The sequence below is a fragment of the Sus scrofa genome, chromosome 17 (genome assembly GCF_000003025.6).
Source record: "Sus scrofa isolate TJ Tabasco breed Duroc chromosome 17, Sscrofa11.1, whole genome shotgun sequence".
Classification (NCBI taxonomy): domain Eukaryota; kingdom Metazoa; phylum Chordata; class Mammalia; order Artiodactyla; family Suidae; genus Sus; species Sus scrofa.
The window spans coordinates 59,864,714-59,885,729 of NC_010459.5; the positions used below are offsets into that span (position 1 = coordinate 59,864,714).

At 38.9% G+C, this 21,016-nt stretch overlaps 1 protein-coding gene and 1 long non-coding RNA gene across 9 annotated transcripts in view; one reads left to right on the plus strand and one right to left on the minus strand.

Annotated features, from left to right (window-relative positions):
* On the plus strand, window positions 3,045–11,617 carry LOC110257473. The gene is made up of 3 exons (XR_002340101.1): window positions 3,045–3,198; window positions 9,634–9,803; window positions 11,482–11,617. It is a non-coding gene; the product is annotated as an uncharacterized LOC110257473 (long non-coding RNA).
* SYCP2 (synaptonemal complex protein 2) overlaps window positions 11,279–21,016 on the minus strand; it is an 86,323-nt gene continuing 76,585 nt past the window's right edge. For 5 of the 8 annotated variants that reach the window (XM_021078152.1, XM_021078151.1, XM_021078153.1 and 2 more), the window contains 11 exons: window positions 20,240–20,432; window positions 19,353–19,561; window positions 17,366–17,456; window positions 16,929–17,084; window positions 15,751–15,878; window positions 14,519–14,613; window positions 14,326–14,425; window positions 13,711–13,769; window positions 13,464–13,542; window positions 13,305–13,361; window positions 11,866–12,093 (listed from right to left, as the gene is read on the minus strand). In XM_021078152.1, coding sequence (XP_020933811.1) covers window positions 12,019–12,093; window positions 13,305–13,361; window positions 13,464–13,542; window positions 13,711–13,769; window positions 14,326–14,425; window positions 14,519–14,613; window positions 15,751–15,878; window positions 16,929–17,084; window positions 17,366–17,456; window positions 19,353–19,561; window positions 20,240–20,432 — 1,242 coding nt within the window. In that variant the 3' untranslated portion in view covers window positions 11,866–12,018. Of the gene's footprint in view, window positions 12,094–13,304; window positions 13,362–13,463; window positions 13,543–13,710; window positions 13,770–14,325; window positions 14,426–14,518; window positions 14,614–15,750; window positions 15,879–16,928; window positions 17,085–17,365; window positions 17,457–19,352; window positions 19,562–20,239; window positions 20,433–21,016 lie in introns of all 8 variants that reach the window. The other 3 variants (XM_021078150.1, XM_013985527.2, XM_013985526.2) reach the window with 3 other exon arrangements.

Here is a 21,016-nt window from a genome sequence, read left to right on the forward strand (position 1 = left end):
TGATGACATGGCATCTCACATCTCTCTCATCCAGTTAGCTGGAGGAACAACATTAAAAAGCAGTTCGTAAATCACATGGTACTGGTGATATGCATGCATAAATTTACATATGTCGTATAAATTTGAAGAGAAAGTTTATATACTGAGGAGCCTGAAGACTTAGAAAAAACAATCCTACAGAGTTGCCGTTGTGGCTCAGTGGGTTGGGAATCCAACCGCAGCAGCTCAGCCGCTGTGAAGGCACAGGTTTGACCCCCAGGCCGACCTCATGGGTTAAAGGATCTGGCATTGCCACGGCTGCCGCTTGGATTTAGTCTTTGACCCAGGACCTTCCATATGCTGCAGGTATGACCATTAAAAAGAAAATTCTGCCTTCTTGTTCAGTAACAGATATAGGATCTGAATTATCAACACTCTTCATGACTAGTAGTAGTCATTGATGGAGTTTTTAACGCACTGATTTTATAAATCATTTAACAAAATATGATTATTAAAGTAACAACATTAAGTCATTAAAGAGATTGTTTTTAAGGAGTTTAAAAGATTTAAAAAACTTACTTGGTAATTTGGTGAGAAGAAATTGAGTTATGTCCTGAAGCATCAAGTTTTAAGCCAGTCTGATGGGGGAATGCTGCATTGTATGACTTTGTAAAAAGTACATTTTTAAAAATTCAAAGGGGTTTTGAATTTATGTAATGTTTTGGACACATGGATTTAAAAAAGCACCTAACATCAAGAGGTCCACCTTGTGGAAATATATGGTAATTACAAGTCTAAATTTATATTTGAGGTGTGTGAAGTCAGTGTTCTTTGACAGCAAACTCAAGTCCAGAAATGCAAAATTCTAATTAAAATGACTAGTCTCACATGATTCGTCTTTATTTACCCAGATTTTTGTCCAGAAGTTTTTCAGTTTTTCATATGAAAGCAGTTTCAGAAGATGCTCATACACAACTGAATATATTGAAAGTCAGGCTGAATATCGGAAAATATTTTAAAATAGTGAATTACTATAAATTACATTTCTTCATTTTTTGGCAAACGTATTGATAATGATGGTGTTAGGAACTTATCGCTAGTTCATATTTAGACAAACGATATTTATTAGACTGAACAGCGGAAGAGCTACCTGTTACCAGTTCTATGAAAACAGAACGGGCATTCTCTTGTGGGACAGCGTGGGTTAACACCCACCCCCGCCCAAAAAAGAAGAATAGCAATATTTTATATTTGGAGTAATAAAAAAACTTTTAAGTCTTTATCTCAACTGTAAATCTCTTCAAAGGATGTGAGCAGGGAAACTAAAAATTACATTGTCTTGACTGTGAGCAGTTATACATGCTGATAATTTTAAAAATTGAAAATATGCTGTTACACATGCATCATTACTTTCGAAACGCAACTGATTCTCCTTTTTCAAAGGCACACGTGCTGAAAATGTGGCCACGATACAGGTGTGTGCCCTGAACAACTGGTCTGCACCGCATGGTCCACTCCCTGCTTCCCACCCCGAGAGTTCCTGGGTTATGCTGGTGACTCCAGGTGTGGCAGAGCACAGGCTCAGGAAGGACTTAACTCCTTGCTCCAATCTTTGCAGTCCAAGTTAGGTGGGTTTGTTGCTCAGCATTCTATCTTGGGTGTTTAATCACCGCACCAGATTCTTCCATGCTTACTCCCGTTTTCATGCAACCTATTAGTGAGCCTGAACTCACGTCTGAGAGCTGTGACTGGGCTCATTGCCCATAGGTGACGGTGCAGAGGCGGAAGACCTACCCGGAGCAACCGCTGAGCTTCACGCTAGGCAGGCCCTGAGGTCAGGGGTGGCAGCCCTCATCCCCCTGGACTGCCAGGGTGACCAAGAATCAAGAAGTAGCTGAGGGCCCAGTGTACTGTCCACTCGAGGACCTCCCGTGCATTTATGGAGTCAGGACTGGGCGGCATTTAGGTCTCTTCAGTCGCGTCTGTAGGTTTGGCATTTATGGTTCTGCCCAGCTGTACTAACGCTGCAAAACGTTCTCTCTCTCCGTCTTTTCCCCGTGTTCTTTTGGAACAGTGACCACTGTACCGCTCCGTTTGGTCGAGGAAGTGTGGCAGACCTGTACCAGTAGGGTGTGAAACTGTGATCTAGGTAAGAATTGGATGTCATTAGCAACAATGATTGTTTATTTTTTGATATGCTTGGCACAGGAAAATCAAAACGTGTTAATTAACACAACCATAAACCCTTCCCAATGCAATCTTGATTTAAACCACTATGTCTTTTAAGTAGTAAGATAAATTGAAGAATACATTTTGTACTTAAGAACAGAGAGGTCTAGGAGTTCCAGTTGTGGTGCAGTGGGTTCATGATCCAGCTTGTCTCTGGGGCTTTACCGGTTCAATGCCTGGCCCAGCACAATAGGTTAAGGATCTTGCATTGCTGTAGCTATGGCATAGGTGGCAGATGCAGCTCAGATTTGATTCCTGGCCAAGGAACTTCCATATGGTGAGGGTGCCACTGAAGGAGAAAAAAAAAAAAAGGAACAGAGATTTGATCTTCAAACTGTTTCTTCTAAGCTAGGGGTCTTGCAAGCTATAGCCCACAGACCAAATCTGGCCTGCCTCCCTTTTTTTTAATGGTCTGCGAGCTAAGAATGGTCCTTACATTTTTAAATGGTTACATTTGACGTGTTTATATTAGTTTCTACATGATCTCCTCAAGTTTACCTTTTGGTCCACAAAGCCTAAAACATTTACCATATAGCCCTTTAAAAGACAGTTTGCCTGCTCCTGCTCTAAAAACTTTTTTTAAAGTGTAAGTAAATATATAATAGAAAATGTTGAATTATGCAGAACAAATAGCTAACTTTTGTTTCTAAGTAAGCTTAAAATTTTTAACATCAAATCTGTTTCAGGGAGTTCCATTGTGGCTCAGCGGAAACGAACCTGACTAGTACCCATGAGGATGCGGGTTTGATCCCTGGCCTCGCTCAGTGGGTTAAGGATCTGACATTGCTGTGAGCTGTGGTGGAGGTCCCAGACACAGCTTACTTAGATCTGGCGTCGCTGTGGCATAGGCTGCAGCTCCAATTCGACCCCTAGCCTGGGAACTTCCACATGCGTGGCCCTAAAAAGAAAAAAATCTGTTTCATTTTCAGACTCATTATAAGCTCACATGACAGTAGCTGTGTGACATGCAGAGAAGGCACATCGAGTCAGGTAAATAATAAAGGGCTAAGTGATATTAAAGAATTATTTTCTCACTGTGACAACCCACTGCTCCAGCTTCCTTTCATTTAAAATTATTGCTATCATAGCATAAACCAAAATTAAATTGTCTACTGTTCAAGATGGTATAACATACAGATCTCATTGAACACATCTGCATTCCTGAAAGACAACCGGATTATTTCCCTCTAGATGTTGTTTTAGAATATTTCCATGGGCTTTTTGGACCTAATTTAAAAAAAAAAAAAACAGTAAGCAAGCATTACAAATGTAGCGTCTTTGGCAGTGAAGCCTGTGCACATTTGATTTGCCTGCATACTCTTCAAAGGCACGAATGAAAGGAAATCTGATGCTGAACGACGGCTTTAAAACAGAGATCTAAAAGCCCAAAAGGGCCACAGAGACCTCATTTTATTAGTTTTTCTTTTTAGGGCTGCATCTGCAGCATATGGAAGTTCCCAGGCCAGGCATCAAATTCGAGCTGCAGCTGCAACCTGCACCACAACTTATGGCAATGCCAGATCCTTAACCCCCCGCGTGAAGATTGGCATTGAACCTGCTTCCTCATGGACACTGTGTCAGCTTCTTAACCCACTGAGCCATAATGGGAACTCCTAGATCTCATTTTTAAGTACAAGGAAAGGGTTCTTTTCTTACCTCTGCATGTAGAGCTAAGTACAGTGTATGTCATATACTAGACACTCAAATGGCTATTTGACTAATACTCTGTTATCAATTTTAATAGAAATGCCAACACTATGCAAGATTTGAGGATCTGAGGGTTTTAGGAGGCACATTGGCCCTCTCCAAACGTAGCAAATTTCTACCTAGAAATACTACATTTGTTCAATCATTTATTCACTGTGCAGGTCAACTTTTCCAGGCACTCGTTTTAGGAAGTAGAACCTAGACAAACCAGGCTCTTGTTCCCATAGAATTTACAGGGGTGATACCAAAAAATGCTGTATGATAGAGGGTGATAATTGCATTAATAGGATTGTGAAGGAAGTCCTTTCTAAAGAATTACTATTTAAATGGGAACCTGAAGAAGAGTAAGAGTTCCCAGGAAAATTGAATCACATAAACAAAGACTCTAAAACTGGAATAAGGAGTTCTGTTGTGGCTCAGTTCATGATGTGGTTCATTGCTCAGAGGTCATGAACCTGACTAGTACCCATGAGGACACGGATTCAATCCCCGGCCTCGCTCAGTGGGTTAAGGATCTGGCGTTGCTGTGAACTGTGGTGTAGGTCAAAAATGTGGCTTGGCTCTGGCATTGCTGTGGCTGCGGTGTAGGCCAGTGGTTACAGCTCTGATTCAACCCCTAGCCTGGGAACTTCCTTATGCCTCAGGTGCGGCCCTAAAAAGACAAATAAATAAATAAAATAAAACAAAACAGAAATAATACTGGTTAAGGAACAAGGCTTGAAGTATATGTACAAGAGGAGAGGAGTAAGAAGAAGGAAGAGTGAGAAACGAGGCAGAGGCCAGCTCACATCCACCTGTGGGGGCCATGTGCTATAAAACTTACATTTTAAGGGCACAGGAAACCCCTGGAGAGGTTCTGTGTTGCTGCTGGTTTTTTTTTTTTTTTTTTTTTTAGTTCAGGTGAAATGCAGATAACATGAAAGAGTACAGTTCAATGGCATTGAATATACCCACAGAGTCATACAACCACCACATCTCTCTAGTTCCGAAACGTTTTCACACCTGAAGAGGACCCCATGCTCTCAAGGTGGCTACTCCCCACTGTCCCCTTTCCAAACATCTCCTCTGCTTTCTGTTTACAAGGATTCACACAGTCTGGATAGTGCATGTAAACTGAATCACACAACATGTTACCTTCCGTGTCTACTTCTTTCACTTAGCATAATACATCGGAGGTTCATCCACTGTAATAAGAATCAATACTTCTCTCCTTTTTTGGCTGAAAAACATTCCAGTGCATAGACAGACTACTTGTTTGTTGGCCACACCCATGGCATGTGGACGTTCCTGGGCCAGGGATGGAACCTGAGTTGCTGCAGTGACGATGCTGGCTCCTTAACCCACTGCACCACCAGGGAAAAGCACCACTACATACGTACTTAGCTGATGGCCGTTTGGGCTGTCTCCCCCTGTTGGCTATTATGAACAGTGCACTTGTGAACATTCTTGTACAAAAGTATTTGTTGAATATGTTTTTAATTCTTACGGGCGTATGACGAAAAGTGGAATCATACGGTAATTTCTTCTTTAATTTTCTGAGGAACCACCAAACTATTTTCCATAGTGGCTGCATTATTTTACATTCTCTTAGAAATGCACACGTTTTCCAATTCCTGAACAGTCTTGCCGATCTTTAGTGTTTTTTGATTCTAGCCATCCTAGTGGGTATAAAGGGACATCAGTATTGTTTTGGTTTTCATTTTCCTAATGATTAATGGTGCTCAGTATATGTTCATGTGTTTGTTGGTCATTTGTGTATCTTCTCTGGAGAAGGGTTTATCCAAGTCCTTTGCCCATTTTTCAGTCAGATTTTTTTGTCACTTTGTTGAACTGTAAGAATTCTCTGTATATTCTGGATACTAGACTCTACAGATGGATCATTTGTAAATATTTTATCCCATTCTACAGGTTGTTCTCTTTTACTTTTATAAAAGTATTCTTTGATGCACAGAAGTTTTTTTTTTTTATTTTGATGAAGTACAATTTACACTTTTTAATGTTGTTTCTTGTTTCATTTTGTTTTTTTCTTTTTTGGCCGCCCTGCATGGCATATGGAGTTCATGGGCCTGGGTCAGATCTGAGCTGCAGTTGTGACCTACACCACAGCCGTGGCAAGTCCAGATCCTTTAACCCACTGAGCTGGGCCAGGAATTGAACCTGTGTCCCAGCGCTCTAGAGACACCACTTATTCCATTGCACTAAAGTGGGAGCTCCTGTTGTTGGTGTTTTTGGTGTCATATCTAAGACTCCATTGCCAAATCTAAGGTCGTGAAGATTTGCTCCTATGTTTTTTCCTAAGAGTTTTATAGTTTTAACTCTTTTAGGTTCTTGATCCATTTAAAGTCAATTTTTACATTTGGTTTAAGGTAAGGGCATCCAGCTTTATTGTTTTGCATGTGGCTATATGGTTGTCCCAAAACCATTTGTTGAAGAAACTGTTATTTCCCCATCAAATGGCCTTGGCACCTTTGATGAAACTCGACTGACCATAGCTAAATAGGTTCATTTCTAGAATCTCAGTTCTATTCCATTTGTCTTTATGTCTATCCTTATGTAGGTACTATACTGTGTGTTTTGTGGGTTTTTTGGTTTTGGTTTTGGTTTTTTCCTTCTTAGGGCTGCACCCGTGGCATATGGAAGTTCCCAGGCTAAGGGTGGAATCAGAGCTACAGCTGCCAGCCTACGCCATAGCCACAGCAACGTCAGATCCAAGCCACGTCTCTGACATACACCATAGCTCACTGAGTGAGGCCAAGGATCACACCACATCCTCATGGGTACTAGTCAGGTTTGTTACCACTGAGCCACCATGGGAACTCCTGGTATTATACTGTTTTAATTTAGCTTTGTAGTAAGTATGAAATTGGGAACTGTGAGTCCTCCAACTTTATTATTCTTTTTTTAAGATTGTTTTGCTCTGTTGGGTCTCTTACATTTCCATGTGATTTTTTTAGGACCGGCTTTTTTCATTTCCGTAGAAAGGACTTGGAATTTTGTGAGAGACTGCATTAAATCTGTAGCTTGGTTCAGAATATTGCCATTTTGACCGTATTAAGTCTAACAATCACGTGGGATGTCTTTCCACTTGTTTGGGACTTCTTTAATGTCCTTCAGCAATGTTTTGTAGTTTTCAGTGTTCAGATCTTTCAACTCCTTCATAAAATGTACTCCCTTCGATATGCTGCTGGACTTGGCTTCCCAGAATTTCGTTGAGGATTTTGCATGCATATTCTACTGGTCTGTAATTTTCTTTTCTTGTGATGTCTCTATCTGACTTTGGGAGCAAGGTAATGCTGGCCTCGAATGAGTTAGGAATGCTCCCTCCTCTTCTGTTTTCTGGAAGCATTTGAGAAGGGCTGGTTAATTCTGAAAATGTTTGGTAGAATTCTGTCTTGGGAGGTTTTTAATTACTGATTAAATCTCTTGTTATAAATCTGTTCAGATTTTCTGCTGCTTCTTGAGTCAGTTTTTGTAGATTGTGTTTTTAGGCATTTATCCATTTAATGTGAGTTATCTAATTTGTTGGCATACAGTTGTCCATAGAATTCTCTTAGAAGCCTTTCTATTTCTCTAACATCAGTAGTAATGTTCCCAGTTTTCATTTCTGCTTTTAGACATTTTAGTCTTCTATTGATCGTAATCTGACAAGTCAGTCAGGTTTATCAATTTTCTTGATCTCTTCAATGAACCAACCTTTGGTTATATTGATTTTCTGTTGTTTTTCTATTCTCTTTTATTTTTATTTTTTTTATTTTTAGTCTTTTTGCTATTTCTTTGGGGCCGCTCCCACGGCATATGGAGGTTCCCAGGCTAGGGGTCTAATCGGAGCTGTAGCCACCGGCCTACGCCAGGGCCACAGCAACGCGGGATCCGAGCCACGTCTGCAACCTACACCACAGCTCACGGCAACGCCGGATCCTTAACCCACTGAGCAAGGGCAGGGACTGAACCCGCAACCTCATGGTTCCTAGTCGGATTCGTTAACCACTGCGCCACGACGGGAATGCCGTCCTTTTTTTTTTTTTTTTTTTTTGGTCTATTCTCTTTTAAAAAGCTTTACTATCTATTATTTCCTTCCTTCTGACAGCTTTGGGTATAGCTTTTTCTAGTTCTTTAAAGTTAGGTGATTGAGATTTCCATCACTTTTAATGTATATAAATGTACAGCTATAAATATCTCTGAGCATTGCTTTCAGTAAGTTTCATCTTCATTTGTTCCAAAGTATCTTTTTTTTTAAAAAATCTTTTTCCTTTTTTTAATGGCTGTACCTGTGGTATATGGAAGTTCCCAGGCTAGGGGTTAAATTGGAACTGTAGCTGCCAGCCTGGCCATAGCCACAGCCACTGCCGGATCCGAGCTGCACCTGCGACCTACCCCACAGGTGGCGGCAATGCTGGATCCTTAACCCACTGAGTGAAGCCAGGGATTGAACCTGCATCCTTACGGACACAATGTTTGGTTTCTTAACCCACTGAGCCACAACAGGAACTCCCCAAAGTATCTTCCAATTTCCCTTGTGATTTCTTCTTTGACTCACTAGTTACTTATGAATGTGCTGTCACTGGAGAGTTTTACATAAGGGAGTCACAAGCTGGGTATATGATTTACGATTTAACAAGACTATACTGGCTGCTATGTGAATCAGGGGTTGTAAAAAGGGGAGCACGAGTGCTGGGAAGCAATTTAGCAGCTGTTGCCATTGTCTCTGTGAGTCAATGATGTAAATAAACACTGTCAAAGGTGAGTGATGGCAAGAAAGTATATGGACCTACTTTGGCGGTAAAATCTGCAGGACTTATCAGCTAACTGGCCAAAGGAAAAGGAACAATCAGGAAATGCTTCTAGGTTTGGGCTTGAATAGTTGGGTGGATAGAAGGGCATTTACTGAGATGGAAGTACAGGTTTATTTTTTTCTTCGGTGGCGAGAACGCTGAGAGAGAAAAGAGAGGTGTTTTGAGAACAGCTGTTTATTGAACTGTCAATAAAACAATGTATATGACATGCTAATGTTCAAAGTCAGAATGTTTCTACACGTGGGAGTTAGCAAGACAACGACAGTTACTGCATGGGACCAAATGAAATTACCCAAGAGAAAGTGCAGACTAAAGAGACGTGACAGACTAAGAGGTAAAAGGGGAACGAGACAAGAAAGAGTGGAAAACATGTGCCAGCCAAAGGTTTTAAGTGTGGAATGGCACTGCGAAGCTTAAGACGACAGGTAAGATTTGATAAAATGGACGACTGGTGATTTTGACAAAAGCTGTAGGGACAGGAGTTCCCGTCGTGGCACAGTGGTTAACAAATCCTACTAGGAACCATGAGGTTTTGGGTTGGATCCCTGGCCTTGCTCAGTGGGTTAAGGATCCGGTGTTGCTGTGAGCTGTGGTGTAGGTCACAGACGCAGCTCGGATCCCGCGGTTCGCTGTGGGTCTGGCGTAAGCCGGCGGCTACGGCTCCGATTGGACCCCTAACCTGGGAACCTCCATATGCCATGGGAGTGGCCCTAAAAAAGGCAAAAAGACAACAAAAAAAAAAAAAAAAAAAAAAAGCTGTAGGGACAAAAAGTGGGACTGGGGCAAATAGGTAGTGTGTAAGTTGAGACAGTACCTAAAGAACATTCTTTTGATATGGTCTGTGTAAAGGAGCATAGATGATCTCACGGGGGGGCAGTAAGTAAAGGGGAACTTGATGTTAACATCTTTTTTTTTTTTTTTTTAGTAAATGTGGGCTATACACACCGGTAAGAGAAGTCATAGACAACAGGCTTCAGAAGGGGGATTACAGTGTCCTGAAATAATGAGTCTAATTTGCCACTGGAACATGTGAGAAATCAGGAAGTGCCGGTATTGATGCAGGCAAGCTGTCAGAGGAGATGAGGAAAGTAGAAGGTAAGGCCACCTCCTAAAAGGCAATGAATTAAGGGATGAGGTACTGATGTACAGTAACACCCTGGAAATGGGGCAAAATCAATTAAGACAGAATAAGGGTTGCTGAGCAATGCTTTGTAGCCACTGGAAATATGCAGTCACAGATTCTAACCTTGATTATATGCTATTTCTCGAGTGATGTGCGCATTGAGGGGTCTGAACCAGTGGGTAAAGTTGAAGACAGGACAGAGGGCAAGAGAGTATTATTTTGGCCTAAGGACTCTAGAATCGGTGAGGGGCATGGCAAGACAGTGGTAGAGTAAGCATCCGGGCTCCTCTGAAAAGCAGGTTGGGGAGTTCCTGCTGTGGCTCAGCAGAAACGAATCTTGACTGGCAACCATGAGGATGCAGGCTCCATCCTTGGCCTCCCTCGCTCAGTGGGTTAAGGATCCAGCTTTGCCGTGAACTGTGGTGTAGGTCACTGACACAGCTCAGATCTTGCGTCACTGTGGCTGTGATGGAGCATTGCTGTAGCTCCAATTTGACCCCTTGACTGGGAACCTCCGTATGTCACGGGTGCGGCCCTAAAAAGACAAAAAAAATAAAAAAGCAGTTGGAGTGATCATGTCAGAAGTGAGAGTCAGTGCCCAACTTTTGGTTATGACAAGGTCAAAGGAGGCAGATTTAAAGAGCTGAGAAGAAGTAGGAACCTGGGTTGGATCGGAGTCTTCTAAGTCTGGCCATGGGTGAGGTAAACTGGGGAAATGTGTCATGATGGGACTGCTTCTCAAGTCTCACAAGGCAACGTGGAGTTACAACTGCTGGTCGTATTTAAAATTACAGCAGTTTTTAAAAATACTGCCACTATTGCTTGAAATAGAATCCCGATGCTAACAACAGAATAAAGCTGAAGTATGTAGGATTTCCCTTTGCTTATTCAGACTGAGAAGCCACTTTCACCACTGTTTTTCGTTTTTTTTGTTTTTTTTTTTTTAAGGGTTGCTCTCATGGTATATGGAGGTTCCCAGGCTAGAGGTCAAATCGGAACTGTAGCTTCCAGCCTATGCCACAGCTCACGGCAACGCCGGATCCTCAACCTACTGAGCGAGGTCAGGAATCGAACCCACAACCTCATGGTTCCTAGTCGGATTCGTTTCCACTGTGCCACAATGGGAACTCCTGGTTTTCGTTTTTGACCATGCCCTTGGCATGTGGAATTTCTGGGGCCAGGGACTGAAGCCATGTCACAGCAGTGTCCTCAGCCACACCAGCGACAACACCAGATCCGTACCCACTGAGCCTCCAGGGAACTCCTTTCCACTGTACTGAAATACTGGCAGTATTCAAATACTCTGCTACCATTAAGCAGGTTAAGTGATAGTGTGTGAGGCTGTGTGGTAATACTGTGGATGTCTGACTGGAGAAGGATGTTTTGTTTGATCCAATGTTCATAAACTAGAAAAAGAGTGATTCATAAAATAACTGTAATATCCAAGTGACAGAGCATTTATTTCAACTTTATTATACAATTAAACTGTATTATTTCATAAATTAATCTAGCAAAATATTATTACAAAGAACACTAGGGCTTAAAAAGTACTTGTCAAAACAGCCTGCTTATGAGTTAATAATGTCTCCACCTAGAATTAAAATGTTTCGATAACAAAGTAACCATCTTAGGCTACTTTGTGCCTTCTAGCATAATGGAGCTGAAGCAGAACAAATATACTCTCCAACAGTATCCTCAAAGTACTGATTTACACTCAGGTAAGTATTTTAAATCAAATGTTCTATGTGTCACTAAAATTTTTAATAGTTGTAGTATATTCTGAACTAGTAAATAAATTTTATTAATAATTTATATCTGTAGTTAAAACTTATTTAAAATATATGATAAATTTTAGTTTGTTAAAGAAATAACTAGTTTTGAGTACAGTTAACTCAGTAATATTGTCTCATGCAAGTATTACCATAAAAACAATTCCTTTGACTGTTTGGCTTCCCAAAACTTTCTTTAAAAAAAGCAGTACTGTATAGACAAGACTTTGGGGCTCGGAGTATGTTAAAGTGATTATAGGGTCTTTTTTATCCATAAAATGACATTTCTTTGAATTTGGAGGTTCCTACAAAGGTGCTCTTGCCAGGGTGACATATATTTTCTCCTTGTAGAGCTACTTTGGGTATTTCCTCAGTTATACACAAATATTGGATAAAACCTGTTGATAGCAACTAGACATCACACATTGTTTCTTTCATGAGCCATGAATAATGACTTTAGCCCTCTGCGCACATTAAGAAGCTCCTCTTCTTGCTATGGCCAAGAAAAAAAGACAGATTTTAAATTATCACTGTAAAACTATCAAATAAAATAGGAAAAAAATCAAGATGTTATGAATAAATATACTGTGTATCAGTGTCCAATCTCCCAGGATATATTCCTAGCTATCTACAGAATTATGTGCTCATCACTGATGTTTTAGATGATCAATTGAGAGAAGACCTTCAGACTTAAATCCCAAATCCACAAAATTTATTTTTTTCATTTAAATATTAAATCTATACTCCAGAAAATAATTTCAGTAAGGGTCAGTCCAGTTAGATTACTTGCTTCAAGCTAAGCTGGCTAAGCCACAACATCCTGCTCCTCTACTATTTCAGCATACTGAGGTGCTATTAAAATTTACTAGGTGCATTAATACTAATACTTTAGAGGGGATGTTTTAAAGTTAACCTAAAATTCCTCCATCTTGGAGAAAACACCAAAGGCATGCTCACTTGGAAAAGCACCTTAAAGCACCCTCCCCTCTCCCAATCTTAGTGTACTTTTCCCAGAATGCAGTTAGTTGCTGGTCTACTAGACTTTGCAAAGTCAGCTTATTTTATCCCCACGTCTAAGTAGATGAAGCCTTGTTGTCCAAGTAATCAATAATTCTTTCTAGGTAACTCTGCCTGACACATCATCTCCTTCAGAAGCCACAACAGGACAGAGGTCTGCTACAGTGCACACTGCTAAGATACATACAAATAAATCATTCTTCTAGCTAATTTTAAAATTTTCAAATTGACCTCTCCTTTTTCCTTAGGAGGGACTCTTTATTTGTTTAGTTTTTTAGGGCCATACCCACAGCATATAGAGAGTCCCAGGCTAGGGGGTGAAAAGGATCTGTAGCTGCTGGCTGACACCACAGCTCATGGCCACGTTGGATTCTTAACCCACTGAGCAAGGCCAGGGATAGAACCTGGGGCCTCATGGATGCCAGTCAGATTCGTTTACCGCTGAGCTACGATGGGAACTCCTTGGACTCAATATTTAAATCACCCCTGTTATTCTACTATAAATTTGCTCCCATTTTAATTTAAAGAACTTACAGTACTAGAAGAACCCTAATGGGGCTAAAACTGCCTTCTCTGAATCCGAAAACAAAGAAAGAAGAAAAGCCTATGGAAGAAATTCCCATTTAAATATGTAAAAGCATGACTGATTATTCCATTTGAAAAATCCAAACTAGATAGTTGACTTACCATTTCCTTAAGAAGCCTGTCTTGTATCATTTTCATGTTTTCTTTCATTGAACACATCTGTGAATAAGTAATTTTCCCCATGAAATTTACTATAAAGTTTTCACAGCAAAAAGACTGACCAATAGTGAGCGATTATATATAAAAATATAAAATTGATACCTCAGAAGTAAAAATAGTTTCTTCATAATCAGTATTGTAGAAGACATTCTTGTTCAACGAAGCTTTTAAAAGGTGAAGCCTTAACAAGTAAAATAATGAAGTCACCTTTGAAGTTACCTTTTGTATTTCACTTTAACAAATTACGTTGCTATATGTATATAATTACATATGTATAATATATAATTTAGCTCATAATAAAAAAAAATCCAGTGTTATAGATGCCAATCATTAAGAATGTCACACTAACCTCTGCTGTTCACTTTTTTGATAGGCACTGAACTTCTGAAATATCTTCTCCCAAAAGCCCTAAATTTCAAAATACAAAATTAGTTATACTTTAATTATGACTAAAAATTAACACTTGAAAGAATATACTCTATTTCTACTATTCCTAATTTAAATAAACAACTCAGCTGCATGCTAAGAATATTCAGATTCATACACTCTTTTAGACAAAAAGAATGTATCAAAGGTATTCATCAACTATCTGCATATTTTTATGGAAGTATAGTGACTTACACAGTTTTAGGTGTACAGCAGAGTGATTCAGTTTTTTATAGGTTTTCCATTATAAGTTATTACAAGATATTAAATGCAGTTCCCTGTGCTATATGTAGTTTCTGGTTCATCTATTTTATATATAGTATGGTATATCTGTTAATCCCAAATTCCCAATTTATCCCTCCCCCCATTATAAACTTAAATCTGTATTTTAAGTGTGTGTGTAAGAAATTAACTAAAAACTTAAGATAAAATAAGTTATCTTTTAAAAATGAAACACAAGTTTAAAACAGGTTTTCCTGAGTGTAGCTCTTTAAAAATAATTTTAAAGCCTCATTTTTAAACTCTTAAAAGCACAAACCACTAATTCCTTCTCCAAATCTTTTAAGGACTGTGAATCTTTTTCAAAATTCTCCAGCTCCTTTATGATGATGAATTGGAATTTGTCAAGTTTTTTGATTCTAGTAAAGAAACAAAATGAGATTTTTTTCAAAATGATAGCACTCAGAATACCCAGCACTTATAATATTTCAGAAGGGATTTTCAGTACAGACCTATACTCCTGAATCTGATGATTCATTGTTTTTATATGTTGTTGAGCTGTTTTCCAAGAATGCTTCGTAAAATAATCCATTATTTTGTGGCGGATCTGAAAAATACTCATTTTTAACTTGAAAAAAATCTTTACAAAATAATAATCTAACCAAGATTATATTAAGACCAAAGCCTTTTCTATGAAATATAAACGACTAAGAAGAACTTAGCAAAGTGAAAAATTGAAAACTCAGTGATTTAAAGTGAAGGGTTAATAAATAAGCTCAGTCAGAGCACGGCCTGGTTCTACCAGGAACGCTCTGGCTGAGAGTTGAACTGGCAATTAATCATTTTCATAACTACATCACATTCTATAGTATTTACAAAATGCTGGTTAATACAATTTTTTTTTTTTTAGGAGTGCAGCCTAAGAGTCACACTCAAAATTATTTATTACTATTTTTCATAAAAACATTTTCACATCTAGCCACAGATAAGTAACAGAATATATGAATCAGGGCTTCTCTGTTAGGCTAGATTAAATCACAGCAAAATAAATATATACGCTCTTAAATAATTTCAGGTTTTACCCCTGAAGATAAGAAAAATAATTTCAGGTTTACCCTTGAAGATAAGAAAAAGAAAAGGAAGAGATATGGCTGATAACCTGTGCAAAAAGAACTGTCTGTCCTAAATAAAGACATGTGAGAAGATGGGTGGAGAAAATAATAAAATTATTTTCGAAAGCATTTTTGCAAACATCACCTCACAAGCCTCAGTAACAAAGGATACATAAGTACAGAGCTGGTGAAACAAAATGAAATGGATTTCTCTGGCTGAGGTTGCTCATCCTTTACACTTTATTATGTACCCTCACTAGCAATCACTTCTGTGAGATAAATGTATTGATTAAAAAGACCAGGCATGAAAAGAAAATTGTTCCAAAAAATAAAGAAAAATAAGCTAAGAGTCAAAATATTAAATTGAAAAGGAAGATAGGACAAAGAGACAGAACCCACAGAAGAAGAATACAGAGAATGCACAGATTTTAGAAGACAAACTTGGCTCATGAGATAAAAGGTTTTTTTTGCCTAGGAATCATGCCAGTTTTCACCAGCACACGAAGAAAGCTGAGTTCATGAATGGATGTTTTGTTGCCAAGAGTTCACACTGATAGTCTAGCAGAAAGTGTGGCATACTGTCATATTATTGGTTATAAGTTGTAAATCATGATTTAAAAATGACAACTCACATGAACTTTCCTCCTAAATTCTGTATTGAGCTGCTCATACATCATTCCGACATCTGACATTTCATTTCCCCAGTTCTCCCCAGGAATAGAAAAGTCATTTGTTGATAATGGAGATATACTTTCAGACACTAAAAAATGAAGACAATCAACTAAAATTAAGATATGCATTGTTAGATATTTAGCCTTTTTGTCATGAGGCCAAGAACAAAATCTCTTATTTTCAGATTCTCTACATAATCTAAGTATTATGAAATCAAAGGCAGACTATTTTTTTTTTTTTTTGTCTTTTTAGGGCCGCACCTGTGGCATATGGAGGTTCTCAGGCTAAGGGTTGAATTGAAGCTGTAGCTGGCCGTCCTATACCACAGCCACAGCAATGCCAGACTGAGCCTCGTCTGCGACCTACACCACAGCTCATGGCAACGCCAGATCCTTAACCCTTTGAGCAAGGCCTGGGATCGAACCTACATCCTCATGGATGGCAGTCAGATTCACTTCTGCTAATCCATGACAGGAACGCCTATATTTTTTAATTTAAAATATTTTGAGGAATCCCGTCATGACTCAGTGGTAACAAACTGACTAGTATCCATTAGGATTCAGGTTTGATCCCTGGCCTCACTCAGAGAGTTAAAGATCTGGCATTGCTGAGAGCTGTGTTGCAGGTTGCAGAATCGGCTTGGATCCCAAGTTGCTGTAGGCCGGCAGCTACACCTCCAATTCGACCCCTAGCCTGAGAAAACTTCCATATGCTGCAGATGCCGCCATAAAAGCAAAAAATAAAATAAATAAAATATTTTGACTTATAAATAAAAAAGTCTTTTAGCATGGGTATTAAGTTCAAAACAGGTAACATTAAAATGGAACATATTTGGACTGTTTTTTAAAACCAGTTTTTAACTACTTCCATATTAGTAACTCAAGTATTTAGTATTTACCAGTAAATTCTCTAGTAAAACTTATAAGTGGTAATCAGTGATAGAATGATGAGAGAAATGTATGAGTAAGACCCTCAGTATAATATTATTCAGATAAAGTGAACTGCGTAATAAAGCACCATCCTTGGGTTTATCCAATGTCGTTACAAAGGAATTTGTCTTGTGAATGGAGTCACTCAAGATCTAAGAAACCACCTTCGACAGTAACTGAATTTTGACAGAGGCATTTGATCTACCTACCTTTGTAAGTTTGAAAATCCGTACCTTCACTTTTAGATAATTTTTTGGGAAGCAAGCTTGCTCTTTCCTCCTCTCTCTCTCCCAATGCTACTTCATCAGAATTACTCAGATCCTTTTCTATGTACATTCGTTTCCGACTAACATGTAGTGTAGGGCCTTAGGAACAGTTTAAAAGTAATGAATAAAGCTACAATCTTAATTTAAAACACCTAATATTTTCTTGCTTTTATCAAAAAAAAGGCATTTGCTTCAGTTATTTGTATAGTTTTAGGCACCTGTGCATTAAATTCTACTGTATTTTTTTCATTTTCACTAAAATTGCAATAACTAAATTGAATAATGGTATGATTTAAAGTATATAGCTCCTTTAGATGAGACATCACCATAGTATTTCAGTAATTAATACGTTTTTAAAAAGCAAGTCTATGACTACAAACCTGATCCATGAGTGGAGTCACAGGGCAGGCCACCCCATATTTTCTCTCTTCCTTCACTAGCCATGGAGAGTGGAGATGCTGAATGACTTTCCTAAAATTTATTAGAAATTGGAAAAAATTCTATAAGTACTCTTGGATTCATCTCCTACTTCCAAATTCGTATTATGATTTTGATTTCTTTGAGTCAGGATATGGGAGGCCGTAGAAACTGAAAGTCTAAACTACTTTTTCACGCTCTATTTTTAACGTCTTTGTCCTCTAACCTTGTTTCACTGCTCCAATACACAAGTCTCTTTGTTCCAGTCAAATCAGTCTTTTTCCTTTTTTTTTTTTAAATCTTTTTGTCTTTTTAGGGCTACACCTCCAGCATACGGAGGTTCCCCGGCTAGGGGTTTAATCAGAACTGCAGCTGCAGGCCTACACCACAGCCACAGCAAACAGGATCCAAGCTGCAGCTGTGACCTACACCACAGCTCACAGCAATGCTGGATCCTTAACCTACTGAGCGAGGCCAGGGATGGACCCTGCGTCCTCATGGATGCTACTCATGTTCATTAACCACTGGGCCACGACGGGAACTCCCAGTCTTTTTCCTTTTTTAGAAAAATGTATGTCTACTTCCAGTTCCCTTTGTGGACTTAGGTTACTGTTCTTTCTCCATTCAGCCGGATATATGAACCTACCCACTCCAGTCCAGATCAAATCCCAGCCCACTTCAAACTGTGAAATTCTGCCTTAACTTTCTGTATTTTATAGGTCATTAAAATCTTTTATAGAGGAAAAAAGGTCAACCAAACTCCTGTATAATCATGAAACTATAAAGTCCTGATTATGAATATGTAAGCTAGTGGTTAACAGTGACAGCCTATTTAAGACCTTCTCATTTTAAAAATTTCAACTTTTTTTTGTCTTTTATCTTTTTAGGGCTGCACCCATGGCATATGGAGGTTCCCAGGCTAGGGGTCGAATCAGAGTGTAGCTGCTGGCCTATGCCACAGCCACAGCAATGCCAGATCCGAGCTGCATCTGCAAACTACACCAAAGCTCACAGCAACACCGGATCCTTAACCCACTGAGCGAGGCCAGGGTTTGTACCTGCAACCTCATCGTTCCTAGTTGGATTTGTTTCCACTGTGCCATGATGGGAACTCCCCTCAACTTTTTTTTCCATGATCAAACCATCCTAAATATTTTAAACATCACATTTTTAGACAACTGAAAAATACTAAATTATTATAACCATTATTAAAGGCCCATAATCTGATTCTTATAAGAACCACCTTAGTTTAAGTAAAGTCTGATGGCCACATAACACATATACTCTCCTTAACTTTAAATATGATTTTCATATTTGGAGGTTCAATTTCCATACATTTTTTCTGAACTATAACTGCTTAATCTGAATAGCTACTGCAATTTTGTGTTTCTTACGAAAGGACACTCTTCTCTCAGTATCTGTGGAGGGGGATTGCCTTCAGGACCCTTTGCAAATACCACAATCCACTGATGTTCATGTCCCATGTGTAAAACAGTGATCTGCAATTGACTGAATTCACTGTTGGGCAAATCCACAGATGTGGAATCCATGGATATGGAGAGTCAACTGCATCACAAAGTTTATATTGTTTCTTTTACAGTAGTATTCTTAACTGGGCAATGAACAAGACATACAGAAATCCAGAGGAAATTAGAAAACTAAAGAAAGAAAAACACAATAGTAAACCAAAACTAGCTAAATTTTAAGAGAATAATTGATTTGCTGCTAAAACTCAAACATATTCCTAATTGAAAAAAAGCACTTAACACCTAAAATATTAATTTGATAACAAGTATCCACCAAAACCTATAGATAAGCATGCATGCTAGCACAGTATCAATTAAACACTGTTCCAAGGGTCATGGTCAACTTAAAAATGAAAACGTCATGAAGTATAAGGACTGGAACAGAAAAATGCAAAAAATATACATACATTGTTTTTTTTCTTACCAAAAAGCCTGATTGTGGAATTGGTGAGCAACTTTCTCCTCCACACAGTAAGTTTTTCTCACTGTTATTGGGTGAATTTATTGGACTTTCAACTCCACTGTTTAAGGATTCAGGTGATGAAGTTTTTGGATAAGGTGATAGTGATTTTGTTACATAGTCAAAATCTTGAGTAAAATCTCTTTCGGTCGTTTTCTCTGTACCTATATTGCCTCATGAAACAGAAAGAAAAAGAGATGACAGGTGTTATCATTGATATTTACTTTAGAAACAGTATGATTAATTTAAATTCTAAAAAATAGTAATTTACCAAGTCCTCAAATCCTAGCTGTACTTAGGATAAACTTTCAATAAATTAAGATCAAATTATATGTAAAATATTTTAATAAGACTTTTAAAATACTAATGGCTTGATTTAAAATGTAACTGTAGGAGTTCCTGTCGTGGCGCAGTGGTTAACGAATCCAACTAGGAGCCATGAGGTTGCGGGTTCGATCCCTGGCCTTGCTCAGTGGGTTAAGGATCCGGCGTTGCCATGAGCTGTGATGTAGGTCACAGACGCGGCTCGGATCCCGCGTTGCTGTGGCTCTGGTGTAGGCTGTTGGCACCGCTCTGATAAGACCCCTAGCCTGGGAACCTCCATATACCACGGATGTGGCTCTAAAAAGACAAAACAAAAACAAAAACTTCCTAACATTTAGTAAAGCTTCAGTGTCATAACAGTTTACTTAGCAAAGACCAAGTTACTAGCATTAACTAGTTTAAAAATAAAGTTTTGACTACTGAAAATCTTAAATACACCCCTCAAAATTAGTCTTCAAATTATATTTCCACATAGTTGTAACAGAAAATTACTAAATATTCAACTAAAGAAAAAAAATGATACTGACATCTCATTACTTCTATAGATGATGGACTCCCAGATAAAGATACAGGAGATTTGTCAAGGCTATTATCTCTTATAGTATCTTTTAGTAGAGATGAGTTTTTCCATTCTTTTGATATATCCTTTTGCATTTCGGAAGAGAAGGAATTCTGTTTCTTTGGCGGCTTCATGGTTTTGCTTCTGGAATGGATATTCTCCTAAATGTATTGGTAATATACAAATTATATTTGAATACAAATAATTTATACTTGAACACACAAAATAATTTAATTAAACTACACTGAAATCTTTACTAAATGCTTTATACCACTACATACAGGCAAAATAGGAGCCTCAAATGAGTAGAGAAAGACTTTAAAAGTAAAATTGTTGGAGTTCCCGTCATGGAGTGGTGGAAATGAATCCGACTAGGAACCATGAGGTTGAGGGTTCAATCCCTGGCCTTGCTCAGTGGGTTAAGAATCTGGTGTTGCAGTGAGCTGTGGTATGGTTCGCAGATGTGGCTCAGATCTGGCATTGCTATGACTGTGCGGTGTAGACCCCTAGCCTGGGAACCTCCATATGCTGCGGGTGCGGCCCTAAAAAGAAAAAAAAAATTGTTTATGGCCACACCCACGGCATATGTAAGTTCCTGGGCCAGGGGGTCTAATCCAAGCCCCAGCTGTGACCTAGGCCACAGATGTAGCAATACCAGATCCTTTTAACCCACTGAGCCAGGAAATCGAACCTGTGCAGCCAGAGACACCACCTGCTACACCATAGTGGGAACTCCGTGAAAGAC